Source organism: Juglans microcarpa x Juglans regia, chromosome 1D (genome assembly GCF_004785595.1).
Source record: "Juglans microcarpa x Juglans regia isolate MS1-56 chromosome 1D, Jm3101_v1.0, whole genome shotgun sequence".
NCBI lineage: Eukaryota > Viridiplantae > Streptophyta > Magnoliopsida > Fagales > Juglandaceae > Juglans > Juglans microcarpa x Juglans regia.
The window spans coordinates 24884103-24909581 of record NC_054594.1 but is presented as its reverse complement, the minus strand read 5'-3'; the positions used below and the strand labels follow the sequence as shown (position 1 = coordinate 24909581).

The 25479-nt window shown below is 36.7% G+C and overlaps 2 protein-coding genes across 4 annotated transcripts; one reads left to right on the top strand and one right to left on the bottom strand.

The window, feature by feature from the left end:
- Positions 1–1507: 1507 nt before the first annotated feature.
- Positions 1508–6656, bottom strand: LOC121254133 (protein TRIGALACTOSYLDIACYLGLYCEROL 1, chloroplastic). Of its 3 annotated transcripts, XM_041154103.1 has the most exons (4): positions 6304–6656; positions 5435–5477; positions 2787–2889; positions 1508–2672 (listed from the first exon to the last, which is right to left on the bottom strand). In XM_041154103.1, exons 3-4 carry the CDS (start codon positions 2831–2833, stop codon positions 1655–1657), a joined length of 1065 nt encoding a protein of 354 aa, XP_041010037.1. In that variant the 5' UTR covers positions 2834–2889; positions 5435–5477; positions 6304–6656; the 3' UTR covers positions 1508–1654. The 3 variants fall into 3 exon arrangements, with proteins under 3 accessions (XP_041010037.1, XP_041010033.1, XP_041010041.1); XM_041154099.1 differs by lacking the exon at positions 5435–5477 and having other exon boundaries at positions 6304–6655; XM_041154107.1 differs by lacking the exons at positions 5435–5477; positions 6304–6656 and having other exon boundaries at positions 1508–2686.
- A 15020-nt stretch (positions 6657–21676) lies between these two features.
- LOC121245775 lies at positions 21677–24483 on the top strand. Its single transcript, XM_041143637.1, has 3 exons — positions 21677–22991; positions 23275–24077; positions 24199–24483. The coding sequence occupies exons 1-3, from the start codon at positions 21677–21679 to the stop codon at positions 24481–24483; spliced, it is 2403 nt and encodes an 800-aa protein (XP_040999571.1).
- The last annotated feature ends 996 nt before the right edge of the window (positions 24484–25479 follow it).

Below are 25479 nucleotides of genomic sequence, written 5' to 3'. Positions count from 1 at the left end.
CTCCTTTGCTAAGATATCTGCAACTGTATTAACCTCCCAAAGACATGGTTAAAAGAAATAACTGAGGTTCGAACCCCAAGGAGCTGGTCCAAGTGGTGAAAGCATTAGTCTTGGGGTATCACTTCCTTTAAGGTCTAAAGTTCAACATCTTATGTATGCAAACAATTCTTTGGGATCACACCTCCTGATGAAAAGTCAGCAATTTAACAAGTTTCGTATATGGAAACTTTTGAAAGTGCAGTGCACGAGACCAGAGTTTACTCTGCAAAGGTGGATCCAAAGGACTCTGTCTTGGAGAGGTTTCCCGACATTAAAAACTAAAAAATAAAAATTAGAGGTTCAAGCGAGATGATAGCCTCTTCTAATCGTCCCTTACTGCCCAGTAAACATCACCCTTTCCATGCCACCATTCCTCTAAAGATGGGGAATTAGACACATTCCTCTATCCATAGAGACAAGTTGAAAACTTAATGATCTATTGTGCTTGCAAACCAACATCACCCTTACGGTCACCCTTACGCATCATTATCCTTTAATTGATTCTCCCATGGGGCCTTGTCCAAGGCTGGGGAGTAAGAGACCTCCCTCAACTTCTGCAACTTGTATAGAATTAGTGTTATTTGTGCGTCAGTATGTAGGATACAACGTGACATTATTCAGATAACATTATTTAATTTGCGAGTAATTTAAAATTTTGTACCTTGAAAATAAAATATTATCAAGTCAGTTGCGTCGATGATGTGTTCTCCACACCTCCAACTAGAAGAACTTTTAGTGCAATCTTATCTACTACATCTGTCACTTAAGGCCCGTTTGGATACAAAAAATGATTTCATATCTTATCTCATTTCATTTTATTATTACAACTTTCTCAAATGTTCACATAAAATATAATAAACAATTCAACTTTTTTAAATCTCAAAACAATAATAATATTAAAAAATAATATTCTAACAATATTTTATTCAACTTTCAATTTTACTAAGAATTTTATCAGTATTTTTTTTATTACCTAGTTACGTTTAGATAGTGAGGTGATCTCAAATATTTTGTGAATAGTAGTGAAAAGGTAATAAAAAAATAATGATAAAATATTGAATAGTAATGAAAAGTAGGTAAAAAATAATAATAAAATAATAAATAATAATGAAGTATTCTTATAATATTGCCCTACTCAAACGGAGAGTTTAAAGACTAGCACCAAACATCAGGAGATCTATTTTGCTCTAGCACAGGGTAGATATATCAAAGCTTCATTATTTGAAATTCTAGGAACCAATACTTGTTGAATTGAAATCACAACAAAGTCCTTACTTGGGAATGATATGCTTCAGGGTTGTTTTATTGAAGCTTAACAATTAGAAACAACTAAACCTACAGAAATCCAACTTTCACACTACAATTATTAAACTCAACTCCTTCATGCTATAGAACCCACCACTATCACCATCTCCTTCCTCTATATAATTTAATAAAAGGGGAAATCAAGCAGACTGCAGCACGTCCAAAATCATAAAGCAGGAACTGTTATACATAATACTTGTTTTATGTATCTGATTGCAGGCAACATCCATAGCCTAACAGCGGAGAACTTATCAACAACAAAAAAAGCAGAGGAGAAACTTCAATTAAACATCACAAACTCACCAACTGTTCATATACAACTCTTCAGTGAATCTCCAGTTCCTTGGAAAAAGCAATATGAGAGTGCAAAGTCAGCAATAAAGATACCAACAAGTGAGATAACCACAGCTGAAGTGGTAGACTCCCCAACACCTTTAGCACCTCCCAGGGTGGTAACTCCCCATGCACAGCTCACAATAGAAATAATTGCGCCAAAGACTTGTGACTTTAGCATGGCACTGATTATGTCCCAAGGTTTAAGTGCTCTATGGGCAGAATCCAAGATAATGTTAATGCTAATCCCATAAACACCATCAGCCAAGAGGGCACTGGATGCCATCCCCACCGTGAAACACATTAGAGTCAAAAATGGCAGAGCAATACAGGAGGCAATCACCCTGGGTGTCACAAGATAATCAACAGGGTTTGCCCCAAGAACTCTCAATGTGTCAGTTTGCTCAGAAACCTGCATTGTTCCTAATTCTGCTGCAAACGCACTTCCGATACGCCCAGCAACAACTATTGATGTTATCACAGGACTTAGCTCCCTTGAGAAAGCCAGTGCTAATACCCCACCAATAGATCTGTTCAATCCCAATCTGGTGAATTCTCTAACGAATTGGATGGTGAAAGCCATCCCAACAAAAGCTGAAGTCAAAAGACAGACTCCCACTGATCTTGGACCAACTCTCTCCAGCTGTTGCAGAGTATTCCTCCAGTGGAATTTTCCCTTTAGTGTCCTGATAATTACCTGTCCGGCCATGATAAGAACCGATAATCCCCTCCACAGATACCTAGGCGGTGACCATTTACTCAGTAAGGTCTCTGCTTCAGAATTGGGTGCATGGTTTGTATTTTTATCTTCATCTAAGACAGGGAGAGAAGGGTGACCATCATCTGTGTTGGGAAAGGCAAACAATCTTGTCGGTGGCACAGACACAAGAAATTTACAAGTCTGCGGTCTTCCAGTATAGCAGAATTTTCTGATAGGCACATTTGAATTAGAGATTTGCATGTTCATGCATCCTTCTGGTTTTATGGTATTTCTTCTGCAAGTTTGAAACTTCAATCAAAAGTTGACAGACATGAAAATTTAAAGCAGGATCATGCATGCACCACAGAGAGAGAGAGAGAGAGAGAGAGAGAGAGAGAGAGAGAGAGACCTTGTAGAGAAGTACAAGAATGAATGGAGATGAGAAGCTGTTTGCATAGTTGGTTTCCAGCTGTTATGTTATGCGTAAATGAGAGTAACCTGATTTCAGATGCCTGTACAGAAGAGAGAGACTCAGGAAGGAGGCAAAGGGTCTGGAATTTTTGTCAGAATACTTCAAAATTTTGGAAAAATCAACATGATCGATCACATTGAAAGGGCATTCCCAAAAGTACTCTAGCCAGCATCACTAAGGCATAGTCTCAACTGAACATGAAACTTGAGTCTTTCAAGTACCAGTAAAAATTATAAGAGGCATGGGAAATGACGATAAGCATATAAAATCTGAGTCAAAAGCTGATCTAATTGAAAGAGCAACGAATAAGAATTGTAAAATGTCAGCACTTATTTCAGAGAAAGGCATTTTAATAAATGAAGGTAATAACGCATCCTTATCATCTTGGAATTTTTACTGTAAATTGTCTAAATAATTGTAGCATACACCTATAATGGAATAGAAAGTCCTAATCTTAGCTTCAACGCAAACAAAACAAGAAAAGAATCAAAAGTACTATTCTCATCCTAGGGCTCAGCTCAAGTAGTAAATGCTAGGATGGGATGGGGTTTGATTGGTTCTAAGTTCAAACAATACCTAGTTTTTTCATTATCTAAATAATTGTAGCATACACCTACAATGGAATAAAAGGTCCTAATCTTAGTTTCATTGCAAACAAAACAAGAAAAGAATCAAAAGTAGCATTCTTATGCTAGGGCTCAGCTCAAGTAGTAAATGCTAGAATGGGATGGGGTTTGATTGGTTCTAAGTTCAAACAATACCTATTAAAAAGGAATACAGAACAAACCACCCAAAAAATAAACAACGAAGCTTTACAAGGAAAAACTAGCACGTTTGGAACCCTTAAGAAATAAAATATTGAAACCAATTGGCTTGAATCAACTCAGATTGATCTGGCCCATTGTAGTGTCTGGAATCCTTTTGCTACCAGAATTCAGTTCACTTTGGTGTTGAGTGAAAATAAGAATTTCATACAGGTTGCAAATCTGACCAAAATTTCAAGCAAACCACCTATTCCATCGGAAAAAAATGGCCAAAATACCAGGAAAATAATCTTTACACCTTATCTAAAAAATCTACGTGCATGTATACAAGCTTAAAGGCCATTCTTAAACACAAATACCCAGTGCATCAGTGCATTTTGAATCTATGGTTAAACCCTCCACTCTATTCTCATTCGGTAGGAATGTAAAATTTGAGCTAGAACCCACGAGCTTAATGACCAAATAAGTAACACGACAAAATTCCATACATAACCATTAGTAGCCACCACCAAAAGAGAGAGGCACCCAAAAAGCCTTAGTAAATGAAATATGCAAAGGCCAAGAACATGGAAAATATAAAAGAAGCCCCAACCTGAGAAAGGAGACAAGACAACATAAACTCTTTAAGACTAAGGCCTCGTTTGTTTTCAGGAAACATCTCATCTCATCTCACTTCATCATTACAACTTTCTCAAATCCCCACACAAAATAAAATAAACAATTCAACTTTTTCAAATCTCAAAACAAAAATAATATTATAAAATATATTCTAATAATATTTTATTCAACTTTTTAACTTTAATCTCATCTCATCTTATCTCATCTCTGAAAACAAACGAGCCCTAAAAGATAAAATCTAAAAGGAAACCAAACAAGTCCACCACCAACTGGGAAACATACAAACACAAGGACAGCATTATGAGCTTTTGCAGCAGAATCCATACCCTCAAACGCAGTAATTATACTCTTGCAAATGACTTAGTTCAAGCATTAAGGCAAAACCTGCCCCAAAAACCACAATTCATTTCTTTTTTATTGGCACAGGGTGTCTGAGAACAAAGTTTTGACTAATCCCGGAAGTGCATAGGCCCTCGGTAAAGAGTTTCTCGCAAGTGCACCTCGAGTAATTCAAGGGGAAGTTCCCCTAGTCTAATGGCCCTTAGAAATTGTTTGCATCCAAAAGCAATCAAACCTTAGACCTGGAGGGAGTATACCACCAAGACCAAGGACTTTACCACTTGAGCCAACCCCTAGGGGTTAAACACTACAATTCATGATCCTCCTCCTAATCACCACTCTCAACTCCCCAACATGTTTAGAACAGCTTCAGGCACAGTAATGCCTCAAGGGAGGTGCAAGCCACATCTAGGTCCTACTTCAAAAGAACAAAATGGTACAATTGAGCCCTTTTGGAATCATTATAAAGAGCAATAACTACTACCTCCTAAACAATGTGGGATCCCATACACCTTCTACACTCCTAAGCCAGTACAAGATATCACAATTTCCCCCTTTAAATTTCAAACGTCCTCATCGAGCCATGCTATTATAGGTGACACGGCTCTAGTCCTACATTTATTGTTAGGACTGGCTTTAATACTATTTGTAATGCTCCAGGGCAGTTCCAAGCCACAGCTGGATCCTACTCCAAAAGAACTAGTAAATGTTACAATTTGAGCCCCATTGGAATCATTATTAAGAGCAAGAACTTATTTCTCCCAAGCAATGTGGAATCACATACACCACCTAAAATCATCGGTCAATACGAAGTATCACAGGCACTAACCAGGTCAAATGTAAACTCGATACCTCACAACCTACCTGATGATTGAGTAGAGAACGATTATCTGAGGCTCTATCCATCCTGCACATAAAACACCAAATAAACCACCTCTCCTTTCAATCAATTCTCGGGCAGGATTTCCTTCTCAATAGATAAGGTTGAGATACAGAGTTAAAATAACACAACCAAGTGATAAGTATGCAAAAATCCTGGATTCTTGGCATGAAGTACATCCTAGCTCAGAAGCATTTAGTAACTGGTCACAGCATATTATGTACTTTTTGTAAACTGTTGGCAACTATCTGAATGTACTAAGATTTTAATCGAGTACAAACCTATAGCATCAACTGCCATCAACAAGCTCCTAAACTGGCCAATGATTTATATTGATGCATCTTTAATTTTTAGGTTCCCAAAACCTCTAATTTGCTCGGAAAATAGCAAAAAATACATCCAGATGTGTTAGTTTGGATGCAACAAAGATTATGCACGGGCACCCACGCAGGTGCAACAAGTTTACAAAAGGTAATCCGTAATATCTTGAAACTGAATTTACGTAATTGTATGAACGAACTTTTCACCTATCCTCGACGCAATGTATAGTTCAATTTACAGATATGAAACCACTTAAACTTCTTTCATTTTCTTAAATGAAAAGAACGGCATTACTGATTGTATTCTTACAAAACCCCAACAAACAGAACGGTTATCTTGTCGTCATTGTTAATGGAGTAGTGAGTAAATAAAATAATTGGCTCAACCAGCGATTTGGAAGATCTAAACATAGGTTAATACTAGCATAACTGTACTGCTATTATACAAAAATACAAAGGGGGCGAGAAACCTTTTTACTCCTACCTATCAATCAGAACAGTAAGCAAACAAACAAAACCTGATATTAGCTTACCTCAAGATGGATGCCGTCAGAGAGAGAGGAGGAGGGATGGAACTGTGAAAGGTGCAGAGGGGTTTAGGTGATGTGGGTGGCGGGTTTGGAGTGAGGAATTATGGTTAGCCACAGAAGGGGCAAATGAAAAGCAACTCCTGCAAACGACAAAACCTACATGACGAGCAGCACACTCCAGTATTACCAAACGCGAAAAGAAACTACTGAAGAAAACTAAAACTTTAATCCCAAAAATTTCTCCGGAAACCAAGAGAGACATTAAGAATCACCAAATGGGTAATAATAAGAATAACATACGGTATTCAAAGGGAGAGAAATCACCTCCAAGGCCACAGTGGATTTGGGGCCTTGAACTCGAAGGGAAAGCTAGAGGATTTGAAGGAGGCGGGGTGGCGGCGGCGGCGGGTGGGGCGGGGTTGGGGATTGGGTGTAGGGAGAGAGAGGAGAGATAAAAATATGTGAAGTATAGTTTGCCAAGTCTTTTACGGGGCAAATCTTTAATGGCCGGTGTAAAAATAATAAACGTAGCATTTAGATATTGAATTGAGTTGAGATAATAAAATATTATTAAAATATTATTTTTTTAATATTATTATTATTTTAAAATTTAAAAAGTTAAATTATTTATTATATTTTGTGTTAAAATTTGAAAAAGTTATAATAATGAGTTGAGATAAGTTGAGAAGAATTTAGTTACCAAACGAAGCTGTCAGTTGGGAGCTTTTCCAAATTACGATAGACTAGTAGCGGGGTGGAGGGTCCCGCCCCTATCTCCCAAGGGTGGAGTAGGTGTTAGTATTTTTAATTTCATACCGTACCTGCCGGTACGGCCAAAATTTTCCGTACTGGCCACTGTATCATAGTTGTTTCGTACCAGTCCAAATACCAGCTGTACCGGCCTGTATTTCAGCCATTTTTTTTTTTCATTTTTTCAAACTACAAGCTTATTTTTTTATCTCCAATTCAGATTAGGCTATTTATAATTTTTATATATATGTATTTATATATAATTTATTCATATTGTTTTGGAATATAATTTATAAATCAAAGTATAAATCAATGCATTTGATGCCTTTCCTATAATTTATAGGAAAGACATCAATGCATCCGTTTTATTTTGCTTAAGGGATGCTAGATTCAATAATTTTGAAACAAGTATTCTCGAAATGATCCAATCCTCTCTCACGGATGGACCAGCCCATTTTAATTGTTATTCTGATTTAACTCTTTCACTAGATATCAACATGTTTTAAAGGCTTTAACTTTAAATATTTTGACATCTGGTTATGATATGATTGCAGGAAGTAAACCGGTTTCTATACTTTTTGATCCATATGCAAAAGTAATTGTATCAAAAGGAACTGCTCCTATTACTTCCTAGTTTTTCCTTCTAAAAGGAAAATCTGAATATTTGAGAAAGCCTTTTGTTACAAATCTGTTTTTTGTAGAACCAAACCAGTCTGCATCAACAGATCCCTTCAAAATTGCTTCCTCCTATTTTTCACTTAATTTTCACTGGATACCTGAAGATTCCTCAAAGAACCTTCAATACTATTCCAGTATCCTGATTCTCACCAACTCTTTTGTCATAAAACCAATCTATGACAAGAATGATTCCACAAAAATAATCTACCACAGTGCTTACATCCTTCAAGTCATCACAGAATCCGAATGGGGAACCAATCCCTGGACTCCCAAGAGACTCTCAGACACAATACTGAACTATAATTATTTTGATTACATTACTGCTTGGAATCGCTTCATTTTTTTCAGATACCTGATATGAGCCACTCCTGGTTCATCAACTTTGATACAAGGTTCAAATGAACTTTTCCTTATTGGTTTTTCCAATGGTGGGACCGATATGGTTTAATTTCCTAGAACTTCCCTGAGCAGCTTGCAAGAGCTTTTACACATTACACGAATATTGCCGATACCAAATTAAACCGACATTCTGTAATGTTCTCTTATGAACTCCATTTTTGCAAGAACTACAAACTTCCGTAGATCTTCAAATGGAGTTATGAGAAAAATGCTAATATTATATCCCGTGCTTATTTCACAAAATGGTGGGATAAGTTTGGATATATTGACAAAGTTATCAACCAGATAATTAAAGATTTCCCTCAAGTCGCCCCTGATCTGCAAGATAAGAAGGAATTCCCAACAATCAATACTGGTTCACCTATTCCTGAATACCCTTTAATGATTCAGGCCCCTAATTCACTAACTGCTTCAGCAAAAGGAAAAGTCACTAGCTCATCCTCAAAGAAATCCTCTAAGTCTACTAAAGATAATATCTTAGACAAGCTTGATAAAAAGGATTTAACCAAATTGTTGGAACAACAACTGTCCAAGTCTCTGAGCAACAATTATGAAGAAAAGAATTCAGAAGCATCATCAGAGGCTTCATACAGTAATTTCTTTGGTCATGATTCACCAGATACCCCAAGGTTAGATGATGATTGACTACTACTTGAGTTCAAAGAAGATCACTAATCTCCTTTGATATTTCGATCGACTCATCAGTCAAGAGCAGTCGCCCACAGAGACAGCTGGAAGATATAGAGACGACCGAATGATATTTTGTCACCTTGTGCCGAAAGCAGCCGCCCACTAAAACAGCTCAAAAGACACAATGATGACACTCTGTGCCTGTGCTTAAACAGTCCCCACTGTTTACTCACGGATTGATTTACTTTTACTATTTTAATGATTGTAAACAAGAACTCCTTGTGTTATAAAAGGAGAAACCTGCATTGAGCTTAGGCAGAACTCTAGAACGGAACCTTGAGACAAAACCTCCTACCCTTCTCTCCCTATCTTGAGTCTCCTAATATTCCCTGATTTTGTAAGTACAAATCTGTACTACCTTATGTCTATAATTACTTTAAGTTTTTTTAATTTTAATAAAAGCTTATATGTTTATTACAATTAATTTTGCATATACATCCATACATTTGGCCGGTTCAACCGCCTATTATTTTGTGCTTGCATAATTTAGTATATAAAATTTATTCATATATTAGCTATTCCGAAACGGTACACAAAACGGTATCGGTACTGAAATATTTAGTTTCAATGCCTTGACCAGTATGACATTCGGTACGGTATTCAAAATATTGATAGGTGTAAGGTAGAGAGTGGGTGCCCCTGTCTCGCACCATGCAAATAGCACCCCTATTTTAAAGAGACCAATGATAATATCTTTATTTTTATTATGTTATTTATGTGTTGATATATAAATATATTATTTATTATAGATATTAGAAAACAAAAATATATTAATGTCATCCACGCCGGCACCTGCAATAGCTTTACCATCTTATGTGCTCGACACATTGTAGCAACTATAATTGTTTCAACAAAAAAATAAAAATAAAATCAATTATTTAACCATTAAACACACTAATAATAATATTAAACAAAAGAGTCTATTTACACATTAAACATAGAAATTAGAATCAAAGATATCTATAATTTTTTTTAATATTTATAATAAATAATATATTTATATTCAAACACATAAATAGCATAGTAAATCCAAGGACATTCTCAATGGTCTCTTAAAATTTATTTTTACTAAAATTGCAAGGACATTCTCAACATGGTTGGATTTTGCTTGCCAACATGCAACACTGGCCGTTAAAGTCTTAACAGGAGATTTCATGTTACTTTGCAATTGGAGGCAAGCCGAATCTCAATTTAAATATTAAACATTAAATCATTTTCAATGAATGATTATGGTAGCTAATGTATACAAAAAAAATTAAAAAAAAATCAAATCATTAAATTGCTTATATTATTGTTACAGAATTTACTGGTCAGTAAAAACACTGGTGGGACCACTACCTCTTAGTCGAAGATTGAAACTGAATATTAAGTCAATCTAGACATAATGAAGTAATATATAGACAGATGGTCAATCATTACATGATGCTATTGATACTTGGACTTTTGTATCAACTAAACATTTTGTAGGCGACCCTATTCAATTTAAAAAAGAATTAGTAATCTACTAATTAATTTACGTTGTCCTCAAGTATCTCATTTTCATTAGTATACAAATGTATTTGTAATTAAGGTTATAATCAGATATGATTGCTAGCAGCCATACTGAAAAGAAAAATTCATAGCAAGATTTTCACAATACTTCCCTTAAAAGGTACGAGAACCATTAGTAAAACTTGTTGGTACAATTTGTTCGATTAATCTTCTTTATGGTATCATTATAATCACGAAATAATCTTTGCATCAGCCCATATATCAAAACACACACCCTACACTTGAGGTGGCAAACAAACGCCCCCTCCTCCCCCATACACACACGAATAGCTTCCTTCTCCTCTCCTCTTCTTTAGCTTCTTTCTCTGCGAATAGCTCCAATTGTCCCAAACTAAATCAAGACAATTTCGAAAACACACAGTCAGCCAACTTCCTCTCTCAAGCTGATCTCCCGTGTCCCTCTCTCATACCTTATCTACTCCTACGGCTCATCTCTATGTTTCTAGAGGAAATTCTTGAGCTTCTATTCCACCAAACTTTGAGGAAGCTTCGCACCACACTCTGAGAATTCCGAAGCTTCCTCAGAGTTTCACGTCTTTTTCTTCTTCATGTTTTTGGGTATTTGTTAAAGCTTGAAGTTGGAGATTAGTGGAGAATCATATTATCCTTTTTTTACTGGTATTTTTCTGTGGCTTCATGTATCTCTTGGTTTCGACTTTGCAAATTGCAAGAGCTTTTGTTAGCGTTTGATCGACAAGCAATGGTTATTCATGATTTTAGGTATGGCTCTAATTACAAGCATAAAAATTCCTAATTAACTTTGTTTGGTTTAGGAGAAAATGCAATATAAGAAAATAATTTGAGCTTCTGAAGCATAGATTATTTACCATTTAGGACCTGAGAAAATTATAAATTCCTGATTAAACAAAATGCAGCCCTACGACTTCGTTTAGTTGAGTCAATAATTCAAGGTTTGAAGGTGATTTGTGGCCAATCATTTCTCAAAGCCACATTAGGCATGGAGGATGAAATTCTATAACAGCAAAGCATGTTCTTGTCCAGCGACCTCAACAAACTTCGGGACCAAGATTTCCAATCAACCTCCATCTCTCCATCCGAACCGTAACCTTCATCATCATCTCTTGCTTCTTCTGCTTCTGCTTTCTCCTCCTTTTCCTCTTCTTCTTTTGCCTCGTTATCGTCTTCTACACAGTGGTCACTAGCATTGCGAGAAGGCTTGCGGCGGATCTTGATAATACACTGGAGGACTTAGTAGACGCTGCGCTTGTGGCAGTAGAAAGCTGAAATGACCATTAGTAAGGCCCCAACTAATGCCGCCATGGCTAGGTGCAAAGACGATGTATACGATGAAGACGAGGGATTTTGTTCCAGTTTGGAGGGAGGATGTGGGTGGGAAAAATTCGAATGGGATGCAAAACGATAATACAAAATGTGCTCTTTGCTTTTGAAAAGACCAAAAAAAAAAAAAAAAATCGTAAGGTGAGCTACAGATTAGTCGTGAACAATGACTGATTTGTAGAAAAACTCTTATACCCACTATCAATAGAATTGGGTTAATTATATACAATGATTTACGATTAATAAGGCAAATAGATAAAGAAATGAGATTTGATAAAGAGAAATTGATTTATTCATAAAGGAATCTCAGTAAACTCACAAAATTGATGTGGGTTGAAATCATATTATTAAAAATTGATAAACAAATTATAATACCCAATGATGAATCCTCATCACCAATTATATTAAAAGAAGAGGGTGAAAGTTTCCTTAATATTATAAATAAAAGAAAATTTTAAAACGATATCATTTATTCATTTACAACAATTGTATTGTTAAATATTATGTGAAAAGGTCTAACTATTTTGAAAAAATAAAAAAAGATATCTTATGGTATTGACATAAAATTAAATATAAATTATAAACTATCAAATGAATATATTGGTTAAAAATATTGAAAAAAAGTTATTTAGAAAATCAACTTCTTGCTTTATTATACCTTTTTTTTGTGAAAATGAATAAATTGCGGCCAAATTATTTGGACAATAACTCAATTTAAGTTTTTATTTGCACGTTTTTCAAAAGAAATAAACCATTTAAAAGATACTTCATTAAGCAAAGAGATTAATTATTTATCAAAATATAAAAGTAACCTAAAAGAAAAACAACTAAACTTTCTCAAACAAGAATCCAAATACAAAAGAACTGATTAACGGCTGATAGATCCATTATTAGTTCAAAAAAGTACTAATTTTAAGATAATAATAGAAAATGAAATACGTTCTAATTTACCAAAATCCTTTTAGAACTAATAATGGATTTTGGAAGAAGAATATTAGACCCATAGGAATGAATTTTCGGAGAAGAATATTAGACCTATTTAAATTAATAACAATTTATTAATAAAATGATTGATTGGAAAAAGTAAGTCACTATAGAATTGCTTTGTCTTTTATGCTAAAAGATAAGCAAAATTATAATGAGGAGTCCCTCAATTAGTAATTATTTATAAAATATTAAACAATAAAATCAAGCTAAATTGGATTATGACGTGGGACTTGGGAGTATGTCATTGCCCCACATCCCTTTTGCAAGGCCATGTAGTACTTACTTTCCAAGTCTCGCTGAAATGGTGAGAAAAGTATAATTATAATTATATTATTAATATATTTGTGACGCTTTCAGCCACCATTTGGGATTTGACGGGTGGTTGTGACGTTGGGATCACACCATATAGGCAACACCCCTTATGTTTTGTGGAACATTGTATGCTTGTATGCTGAGGCATACGTGCTTAAAAATACTCACAGTGGAAAGGATTTAAGATTCTAGCCAAAAACTAGAAATATGAATACTAGGAAAATATACTTAATTCACTCACAATGCTATCCATAAGTCACATCAATCATCATGTTAAGAAAATTACAAACCGAAAATTTGTTTGTCGCCCACTTAAAATAATATCATAATACTATAGTAAATCAAATTCTTAAAATGGGGACAGGCCCCCATGCTACACCTCGGGTTGGGTTGGTTCTTCTTACTCATACTCGTCCTAATCATCTACATCTACAATAAGATCTATACTTCTGAAGGGCAAAACTGTAGTGAGAGTACCACAATGCAATTTAGAGAAATCTTAGTAAGTAAAAACCACACAGATAATTATAAAACAACGGTGCTACAAAGAAGTCTCTTAAGTAGAGCAAACTGCACGAAATAGCTAACTTGGATTATATATATATATTGCAAATTATCTCTCATTTTTCGTATAGGAACAACCCTTTTTTTTTATAAGAACCTCCCAAAATCATTTCTTCCCCCAGCAGCCCTTGTTCGCCCTTCTTCCTTTTTGCAAATAGAGTGCATTCCTCACTTGCTCAGTAGAGCACATTAAGGTAATCACCTCTCTCTCTTTCTCTTCTTGATCTTTGTAATGCTAGATTTGAAGGGAAGAGATTTTTCCATAAAAATTGCTATTCGGATTTTTCCATCAAAAGTAGGAATTTTGATGCTTTCTTTGGTAAGGTATGTATAATGGCTAGAATAACAAATTTTTCTTACTCTTTCATGGCTTCTACTTTTTACCTTGGAGAGTGGGTGGTTGAGGTAATTGGTATAGATTGTAGATACCATGTTACCAACTCCAACATTGGAGAGCTAAAATACAGGCTCACGAGAAATGATAGTTTCTTTCTCAAGGTTTGAAAGAAAAATGCATCACATATACTACAAACCAATTATTTGTTAAACTACTTGAAAAATAGGGCTCTACATTCTTGCTGTTTAAGTACTTTGAAGTGAATAGCCACCCTCTTCTCTTTTTATTTTCTCTCCTTATTTTGGCTGAATTTTTCCACAAAAATAGTTTAGTTGAAGTTAAACACAATTTTTCTCCTTATTCTTGTTGTTTAAGTAATTTGAAGTGAATAGCCACCCTCTTTTTTTTTTTTTTTTTCTCTCTCCTTATTTTGGCTGAATTTTTTCACAAAAATAGTTTAGTTGAAGTTAAACACAATTTTTACTTGATAATTATTTTACTTAATTTCTTATTAGTTCTCCGATTGCATGAAATAAATGACGATAATAGTGTATGCTATTTTTTGTCGAATAGCTTGATGGGTAAAGAGGAAGATAAGACTTAGGGTTATAATGACCCGTCAAAGATATCCTTGACAGATTGTTCAAACTCTATGAAGGTGATAGCTTTATTTATAGATTTTTTTGTCAACATTGTTCTTGTTATTGTTGGCAAATCGAAACTAATGCTTTTGCTTATGCCTTTTATCTAGGTTTATGATGACATGTCAAGACCATCTGTTCCACTATTTGTTAGGCTAGAACCTCCATATGCTCCTCCATTCCCTAATACCAATCTAACAATTTAGTATAACAGTCATAAGCTCGCGTAATTATTTTATATAATTACATATCAATATACCCACCTTATAATTGTTGACTTGGATTTTTTTTGTGTGATATTTGGAGTGGTGCTCTCAAACCGCAACAATACTAAATAAAACATTCAATTTTAACAACTTATATATTCTTCTTCCTCACAAATGATGGCTCACACATGTCAAACACTCAGCTAAAAGATCTCTCCTTTCAACAAGATTCTAACTGTGCTTTACTCCACTTCAACCAGCCAATGCCAATTCATTGAACATATCTCATCAAAACTGCATCTTATAAATTTTGCATGTTCATGAACTACTTGAGCACTCAAGGCTTTCTCTTAAGTGTTAGTTTTCTATCTGATAACTCTTTTAGTGACATCCAACAATGCTAAACATCCCAGGGAACTCATCTCAAAGGATATGTCAAACTATAAATTATCAACCTCAATGCTTATAAATTTTCTTTAAAAAGACATCATAAACATCAAAGCTCAAAACCAACCTATAAAGTGGCTTACTGCAACAATTGGTTGGTCAAACCTCCTCAATTCTATTTGATTGAAAAATTATTCGTGCCATAAATAAAAAAATAATTTCCTATGAAATACGTTATATGCTTCTGAAAACTCGGTAAACATGTTGCTAAGAATAATATTGTAAATGCTAATAAGCTGAATCTTGAAACAACAATTCCAAACAGGTTAAGCAATCATTAGTCCATGGCCAATCTACTTTGTTTGGTAGTTTGAAATATAAAACTAAGGAAGAACAATGATAATCATGTACACAGTATCTAATGTTAAGGTAGCATCATTCAAGATGTTCTAGAAATTTGAAAAGCCATTCATGATCTCATCACAAATCAACAAAGTTGGGTTCTCATCACTAGGCAACAAAATCACAAATATGATCTCATCGATATGGGCAAAAAGTCACATTGTTGTTTGAAATCCTAATTGTTCACAAAGAGAGAATTGGGTTCTCGTTCTCATTAATGTTCACAAAATACGAGAAATACGAATAAGAAGGTGAAGCTCTTGAACCCAATGAAACAAAACCAAAAGAGGAAGGGAGAAGGAAAAATTGTAACCTGTCCATCGAGTCCCGCGACTGGGTGACACTTTCATCGATGAGTGATTTGCGTGATCCATCACGTCCCACGGTTGGGTGACACTTTCGTTGGCGAATTATTCATTTTTGCGTGATCCATCGCATCTCACAGTTGGGTGATTCTTTCTTCTTTGTGTGATTTTCGTCCTCCCGTGTTCTTTCCTTCCTCCGGGGTGAGTCCATGGAAAATGAAAGGGTTTACTTTCTATAAGGGTAAAATTGAGAATGTCATTTTCTATTAGGTAAAATCGACATTTCAATTGCTAATGTGGAGGGTGTGTGCATTTTGTGTTACTAAACGGGGCTTCTTAATAGCATTTTTTATTATAAAATATGAGATAACAATAAGATATGCTTGAAAATGATACCCAATGGATTTCAAGCAACAAGACCTACTTACCGAGGAAAGGAAAGAAGCATCTAATAATTTACTTCAAGGAAAGCAACACCCCGAGCAACATAAGGAAATTTCATATGTATACTTTTAAATTCCAATAAGGCTATGAAACCGAGCAATACTTTTCATAACTCACAAGTCTTAAAATTTGAAAGCCAAGTATTGAATTTAATATCATCATAAAATTTCAAAGCAATCTTAAGTAATATAGTTTTAATGTAGTAAAGTCATCCGAATATTCTAGGCTTTAAGCATAATTTCAAAGTTTCATAAATCCGAGAACCCCAAGTTCTCCATTTAGCCACAAATATCACTAAGGACCCAAGGCCATTTTACTCATCCGTCATTTAAACACACTTTTTTAACATATGCACCACGGTCTCCCTTATACTACCATGCACATACCATGGCTCTCTTCATTGCACCATGGGTAGTGGTCGGGTGCAAGACTTCATTATCAGCAACACTTGACTTCGCGTCTCCATCCTTGACTACAGTATTCTCTAGCCTCCACCAGCAAAAGGCAACGACTACGATACGAGAGTGTTACCATCCCATTTGAGCCCGTCGACTCGTGCCTACCTAGGTGATGTCACTCCATCACGCTCCTAAGTGACCAGGAAAGCTCTATTGAGATAATGTCCCACATCGACTTGGGGTTGTGAGCAATATTTTGAATACTATATCGGTGACCGTTTTGGTCGAGACATTGAAACGAGATATTTCGATACCGGTACCGTTTCAGAATAGTCTATATATGAATAAATTATATATATAAATATATATAAAAATTATTTTCTAAAATAATAGTTTATATATAAATAAATTATATATAAATATATATATATAAATTATAAATAGTCTGGTATAAATTGAGGGGTAAAAAAATGAAAAAAAGGGAGAAAATAGTAAAGGCCGAAATATCAGCTGGAACGGACCGAAACGATCGAAATTCTGACAAGTATGAAATAGCAGGCTTCCTTGTATAGGCTACCCCACAGAAAAGGTATATTTTGACCGTACCGATCGGTATGGTACAAAATTCAAAACATTAGTTGTGAGACACACACATGCACTCACAAGCACCTTTAACCAGAAAAATAACATACTTCCTTCTTGTAAAGCATTAACAAATATCAAATATAACATTTTGGAGGAAATCCAAATAAAAAGATTTCTCGTAGAAAATCATGACAACACATAACAGATCTTTACATGAACGACACATGAGTATGATTGAATGCAAATTAGAGAGAGTGTGTGAGAGAGAGAGAGTATGAGGGATTTCTAGGTAATGAGGAATCCTCTTAACATACACATAGGCTTGAATACTACACCATCATTCATCCATTTTATAAGTATCAGTATGATGAATACTTACCTGTTTAACATAAACCTCTCCTAAGCCTGGTCGTCGTTGAGATGTTAGAATCCCAGTTACCCCTTCTATCGTCCATATGCGTGCTTGAGTTCCAATCTTGAGAAAGTAAGGGGCTCGCGAAAATAGGGAGAGAGAGAGAGAGAGTTCATAGTTTGTGAAGGTGACGTCCAGTGGGGAGAATAAAAAGGTAGGGAAATCTCTCACAAGTTTTTTTGTAGCTAGTTGTGGGATTGGTCCGGTGGTTCCTTAACGGTCGAGGTGTACATTGGATTGAATGGTGAAAAAGTTTTGAAATGATTAGCTCTCCCTAAGTTTAGAAGCTCGACCAATAAATGACGAAGCACTCTAACTGGGTTGACTTCCTAGAATGGCATGCGTAAATGTTATCCATGTGGCGTTAAAGTCATTGCTCATGTTGGGTGAATTGGAAATTCGTGACTCTTTCGCGACAAGATCGTTTCGCTGGCATGGTGAGGGCTTCTAGTTGAGACATCATTTCTGTGAACTCCCATGCCGTTTCTGGGTAGTCCAGTTCTCTGTGTGCTTGACTAACCTCGCATTGTGGTGTCTGTTATTCATCCTGCAATGCGTTCATGCTACACGTTGCTTGCTTGTTAGATTCCTTTTTGCCCGTACTGTATTACACTCACATATTCTTTGCTTGACAATGTCTTTGTTCATATGAAATGTCGTATTACTTATTTACCATTACTTGTCTACACCCTTACTTGCCTAGATGACGCATTAACCATTCTAGTCCCACCTAAGCATTTCCTTACACTATCTTTCATTGAACCTTTGTCTACCCATGGTTGTGCTTACCTCAGGCTTGCTTGCTATAGGTTTTGGTCGTCTTGACCTTTCGTCAAGGCTTTCCTTTGCTCATGAGATTTGCGAATCTTTTACATAGTCTCAACTAGCTCATCTAGTGGGAGCTCCTTTCTTTGAAGGGCGCAATCTTCACAATATTCTCTCAAATTACCAAAACTTATGAAATTCTAGCCCAATATAGTAGATTTTAGGCTCATATAACTTCAATAACAAGCAAAAAGGAGTTAGAAGAAATTAGTAGAGGTTATGTAACATATGTCTAAACAGTGATGATAATGTAGCATTTGGGAGTGCCTTCCCTTTCTCTAGGAGAAAGCGTGAGGTTCCAGTGCCTTTGTTGTTTAACAAAGGTTTAAGTCTCATTTTGGTGAGTTGGTTTTTCCTTCTGGATTGCTGGTAGTGTATTTGGGTAGTAGGACGCGATGGAGGTGGAGGACTTGGCATCATGTTGGGAAAGGCTACATCTTTCTAAAGAAGAAAGTGCATGCTTCCATGTCCAGCAGAAGAACTCCAACGGAGACGGAAAAAAAGGAAAATATTGTATTGTTGGGAAGGCTATGACGGAGAAGGGAGTGAATAGTGAATGATTCAGAATTACAATGTCTCAAATATGGAGGTTGGATGGGTGGGTGACCTTTAAGGAGCTTGGTGATTAATGCTTCTTGATCGAGTTTCAGAATATAGAAGACAAAGAAAAGGTGCTGAGCGGTCGCCCATGGTTTTTTGACAGACACCTCCTCACTATGATGGAGGTGGATGAGAAGGAATCCATAGATGGGTTGAAGTTCTGCTTTGAGCCATTCTGGATACAACTCCACAATCTTCCACTATCAGTCATCACAGAAGGTTTCGGTGAGCAGTTTGCAGAGGCTATAGGCCCGGTCATTAGATTAGACGCAGAGGCAGATGGATGTGCATGGGGAAGATGCCTTAGAGTAAGGGTGGCTGTGGACCTCAACAAACCTTTACTACGAGGGAAATGGTTAAGGCTGGATGACAAACAACATTGGATCTCATTTAAATACGAGAGGCTGCAAAATTTTTGTTTTCAGTGTGGAGTTCTTAATCACAAAGGCAAAGGTTGCTCAATATCTCATAATGCTCAGTAAGGAGATACATTGCCCCCATCTCAGTTTGGTCCATGGCTTCAAGGACAGCCCAGGAACACAAACATCTTCGATATGCGTAGATACGGTGGATCAAAGGGCAGAAACAACCAACAGACAGGTCAGCAAGGGGGAGAGGGCACTATGGTCCAAGATATGTTAGTGCAACGTACATCAGAAGTCTACTCGAAAAAGGTGGCAGAGAAAAAGGAGAAGGTGTCAACGGAAAAAAAGGAAGGAGGGTCTCAGGCAGGCACAAATCAGTCACCAACAGAAGGAAAAGCAGGAGTATGAGCTAATAAGGAGCCATGCATCGGGAACATGGCTAGAAGCCAGGGTGTAAGTCAACTCTCTGACCAGGCAAAGGTTACTTTTGGACAAGAGGATGTAAGGTACTTAGAACCTGGTGGCCCTCAAGAGATCCAAGGTCCTCACGTGGGGGAGGATTTTGCAGCTAACCTAATGTCGGGGACATATAGCCCTCATGATCCTGTAAGGGGAGTAGGTTCCGAAAGGGGAACAAAGGAACTTGCTAATAATGGCAGCATGGTTGCTCCCACTGTTGGGACATGTGAAGATATTATCATGCCAATGGCAAAGGTTGAGGGTCTAAGGACTTTAAGGAAATGGAAAAGGAAAGCTAGGGAGAATGAGACTAATACAAGAGGCAAAAGTAACTCAATTATAGTTGATAGCTCAAAGTGCAATGCGATGAACATGTATGCGAGAGGGTGTAAAAGAAGTTCAACCTTACAGGAATCTAGTTCAAAAAAGACAAAGAGATGCCATAATACCACAGAAATCTCCATGGCTAAGGCAGAGGCTGGCTTCCAACCCTGCCATGATCAATGAGCATCTTAGTGTGGAACTGTAGATGGCTTGGGAACCCTCGAACAGTTAAAGTCCTTAGGAATTTGACTAAAGAAAAGTACCCCAATTTAGTTTTCCTAGTGGAAACTAAATGCAGAAGAAATAAAATGGAGGCAGTTAGGAGGTGTTTGCAAATGGATGGATGTTTTACAGTGGATTGTATGGGACTTAATGGGGGTATTGCTCTCCTCTGGAAAGATGATTGGAGCGTTAAAATCATTAATTATACTAAATGGCACGTTAGTGCTCTGATCCAGGAGAAAGGAGATGGACCAACTTGGCAATTCACGGGATTCTATGGACACCCTGACACAGGGAAGAGAGGCAATAGCTGGCAATTGGTTAAGATGCTCAAACCCACCAACTCTGTAGCATGGTTATGCGCTGGGGACTTTAATGAGATTCTTCATCAGAGTGGCAAGATTGGTGGAGCCAGTAGACCATATAAACAGATTGAGGACTTTAGACAAGCTGTGGAATGATGTGGTCTCAATGATATACATTCATATGGGCAAAGGTTTACTTGGTCGAATAACAGAAGTGGTAATGACTTTACTAAAGAAAAATTGACAGAGCTTTTGGAAATAAAGAATGGAATGAGCTATATTGTCATGGTGTCTGTAATGTACTTCCTGTAATTAGATCTGATCACTCCCCCTTGTCAATTAGTTTACACAACACTACTCATGGGAGGAAGAAAAGAAGATGGTGTTTTAGATATAAGATGGCTTGGGAATTAAAGGAAGAATGTCAGAAGGTGGTGAGTGAGGCTTGGCAAAATGCTGGTATAACAGATTGTCAGGCTAAATCCTTAAGGACACAGCTTGAACTATGCCAAAAGGGTCTCTTGACCTGGAGGCAAACCCTTAAGCAACAAGAGGATCAACTCATAAAAAATGGGACACAAATTATTGGGCACATTCAGAATTCTGGTACAGGTGAGCATTTGGCAGCCATGAAACAAATTCAAGAGGAGGTGGTATTTGCCATTACAGAAAATGATATCAAGTGGAAGCAAAGGGCAAAGCAACACTGACTTAAGCATGGGGATAGAAACACTCAGTTTTTTCACATGCAAGCAAGCCAGAGGAAGAAGATCAATGCAGTCAAAAGCATAGAGGATCCTCAAGGAAGGTGTGTCACTGACCAGTCAGATATTGGAGAGGTATTCACAAGTTTTTTCTCCTCTCTATTCACTACATCCCAACCTTTATCTATTGATCATTGTCTGCATGCAATGGACACCAAATTAGACATGGATATGAAGGCTTGGCTCTCAAATCCCTTCACTAGGGAAGATATCACTGCTGCAATTTTTCAAATAAATCCCTTGGGGTCGCCAGGCCCTGATGGGTTCCCTGCCCAATTCTATCAAAAAAACTGGGAGGTAATGGGTGATCAAGTTTGCAACTTTGCTCTTAACTTTCTCAATCATGGTGGCTCTCTCAATGAGGTTAATGACACTTTTATTACTCTTATACCTAAAGTTCAAAGCCCCAAAAGAGTAGTGGATTACATACCTATAAGTCTCTGTAATGTTTTATACAAGGTGGTGTCTAAAACCATGGCAAATAGACTGAAACATATACTACCTCAGATCATTGCCCCCAATCAGAGTGCCTTTGTACTTGGAAGGCTCATATCTGATAACACCTTGGTAGCCTATGAGGTTCTCCACTCTATGAACTCTAGAATGAAAGGGAAGAAAGGCTTCATGGCTCTAAAATTGGACATGAGTAAGGCCTATGACAGGGTAGAGTGGAAATTCATTGAAGCCATCATGATCAAAATGGCCTTTCCTGCACATTGGATCCACATCATACAAGCTTGCCTCACTTCTGTTTCTTATTCAATACTTGTTAATGGAGAACCTCAGAATAAGGTTGTACCTTCAAGAGGCCTAAGACAAGGAGATCCCTTGTCTCCCTATTTATTTATCCTATGTGCAGAAGCCCTCTCTTCTCTCGTAAGACATGCTGAGGCATGTGGCAGTTTAACTCCTATGGCTATTGGCAGAGGTCCAGTTAAAGTAAACCACCTCTTCTTTGCTAATGATAGCCTTTTGTTCTGCCAAGCTAAGTATGAGAAAATTAAGTGTGTTCTTAATATTCTTGTGCTATATGAGAAAGGATTAGGACATGTTTTAAACAAGGACAAGTCTGCCATTTATTTTAGTAAGAACACTGCCTTGATGACTCAACAGCAGATCCTGCAACTAACAGGTGTCCAATCCATCTCTAGTTTTGAGAAATACCTGGGCTTACCTACTTTGGTGCGTAGAAAGAAGATAGCCTCATTCCACTCTTTAATTGATAGAACTTGGTCTCGGGTTACTAATTGGAGGACCAAATTTCTCTCTACAGCAGGAAATGAGATATTGCTCAAAGCTGTACTGCAAGCTATTCCCACCTATGCAATGTGGATGTTCCTTATACCAGCCTCTATAACAAGTAAATTGAACCAGATACTAAGGAAGTTTTGGTGGGGATTCAATGAAGACTCTTCAAAAATTCAGTGGGTTAACTGGGAGTATCTTAGTGGCAGGAAGGATATGGGAGGGCTTAGATTTCGTGATCTGAGATGCTTTAATCTTGCCTTACTCTCCAAATAGGGATGGAGGATCCTTCAAAACCCTACATCCCTAGTGGCACAAATTACTTGAAGCAAAACTGGGAATTGGGCCTTCATTTGCATGGAGAGGAATACATGCTGGCTTAACATTGTTAAAAAAAGGCCTCATTTGGAGGGTTGGAAATGGACAGAAGATTAAAATCTAGCAAGATAGATGGATACCCTCTTTACCTGCACAAAAGAAATTGACTCCTCGAGATGTTGACTGCTGGTGTGATAAAGTCAGTGACATCATTGATCCTCAACAGAAGATATGGCAGGAATCTCTCTTATCTGAACTATTTACTCATCAGGAAATAGAGGGCATAAAAGCAATTCCCATCAGCTTAGGAGGAAGAGAAGACAAACTTACTTGGCAATTTACTCCTAATGGCTGCTTCACAATTAAAAGTGGTTACTATATTGGCAAAGAATTGGAAAGAGAGCAAGTAGGAGAAACTTCAGGCATAGCAAAGGACTGCCAAGTGTGGAGGTCCATTTGGAAACTCAAGGTACCTCCTGCTACCAAAATGTTTATTTGGAGGGCTTGCAGTGAAGTCCTACCCACCATAGCTAATCTGAAAAGAAGAAAGGTGGTAAATGATAGTATCTGCTTAATATGTAAGAGGGAACATGAGACTTCTGGCCATGCTTTATGGGGATGCAGTGGTGCTCAAGATGTTTGGTGTCAAGGTCCAAAGAAAGTGCAAAAGTTTTCTTATCACAGTGACTTGATCTTTAATATTTGGGCAGAACTGATTGGCAAGCTTGAACCAGAGGAGTTAAATGAGGTTGCTGTTACAATGAGAATGATATGGGCGAGAAGAAATGATGTCTTACATGGAAAAGCTTTTAAACACCCTAATGAAGTCATTGCCCAGGCCAGGACAGAATTGTCTCTGCATAACGAGGCTCTCCAGAAGGAAGTTGGTGCTATCTTTGAGAATATGGCAAGGGTTCACATATGGACAAAGCCTGCAGTAGGAAGTCTTAAAGTGAATTGGGATGCAACTGTGCAAACGAGGATAGGGAGGATTGGCATTGGGGTACTTATTAGAGATCATCAAGATCTTGTGATAGGTGCCCTTTGTGCTAACAGGCCCTCGAGGGGCAGTGTTTTTTTATGCTGAAGCATATGGGATACTTTTGGCATGTGTTTTTTGCAAGGAAATTGGTGTAAGACACTTCTGTTTGGAGGGAGATTCAAAACAGGTAGTGGACCAAATGAACCAAGATAGTCCTAACTGGAGCATAGGTGGATGCTTCATGTCAGATGCCAAAACTGTTCTAAACTCAGCGGCTGTTTGGTCAATTTCACATGTATACCGGGAGGCTAACATGGCAGCTCACAGGCTTGCACAAGCGGCATTCGAGTATACTGAAGATATGTATGATATCGAGACATGCCCCTCTTGTATTCTTCATGTGGTTACTAAAGAAATGCGTCAATGATCTTGTCTATTTTCCTTTGTAATACTGGTTATCATGTTTATGCTTGGAGTTGATTAATGAGATCAGTTTCTTATATAAAAATAAAAAATAAAAATAAAAATAGTGATGATAATGAACCTACAAGTTCATCATCAAAGTGTTCTTAGTAGAATCAATTGTCTCTAGCTCAATAGGCCTCTTCGATCCAACAAACCTCTCATTTCAACAAACACAATTCTTCATATGCTTAAGACCCATTCGACTTGGAACTCGTTTTAGATTATAATCCAAATCTTACTCCCTAAAATGAAAAGAATGATGTTTATGTAAAGTACTTTTGGTACAATTATTTACTGTTTACCAACCGACACATTATACCTAAAGACACCATCTTCATTGACAATTATCATGTTACTATACACATTTTACTTTTTCTAGGACAAATTAACTTTTGACAACAATTATCACATAATGTGCACCTTTTATTATTTTTACTGATGTGACAAGATTACCAACGTGTTCCCTATAAAAGGAGCAAGAGTGAGGAAGCAAGGAATCTATAAAAGGACGAATGGTAAATAAGTAAAGAATATATAAAACAAAGAATGATGAAGAAGGAAGGCATCGAACAAAACATTAGAAGCCCACCTTCTCATTTACTAACTTCTCTTCGAATATTATTTCTTACTCCCATTCTTATCTTTTGTAATATCTCCCTCATGACTTCCGCTACATGTACTCTGAAACATTAATCTTCTTATAAGTATTTATTTTTAAAATAAACATGTTTTTCATATTTATATGCCTTTATAAATAGTATTTTATAATATTCTTATATAATTTACTGGTATTAGATCCATTCTTGCTAGTATATTATATTAGGAAAATTTTATATACTAACTACCATCCTATTTTTATTCCATTATGTAAAACGTAATATACATTTATTACTATTGCATGATCCTTTAGTGGATGATTATTTATCATCTAATGATAATAAATGTGCCACATTTTACA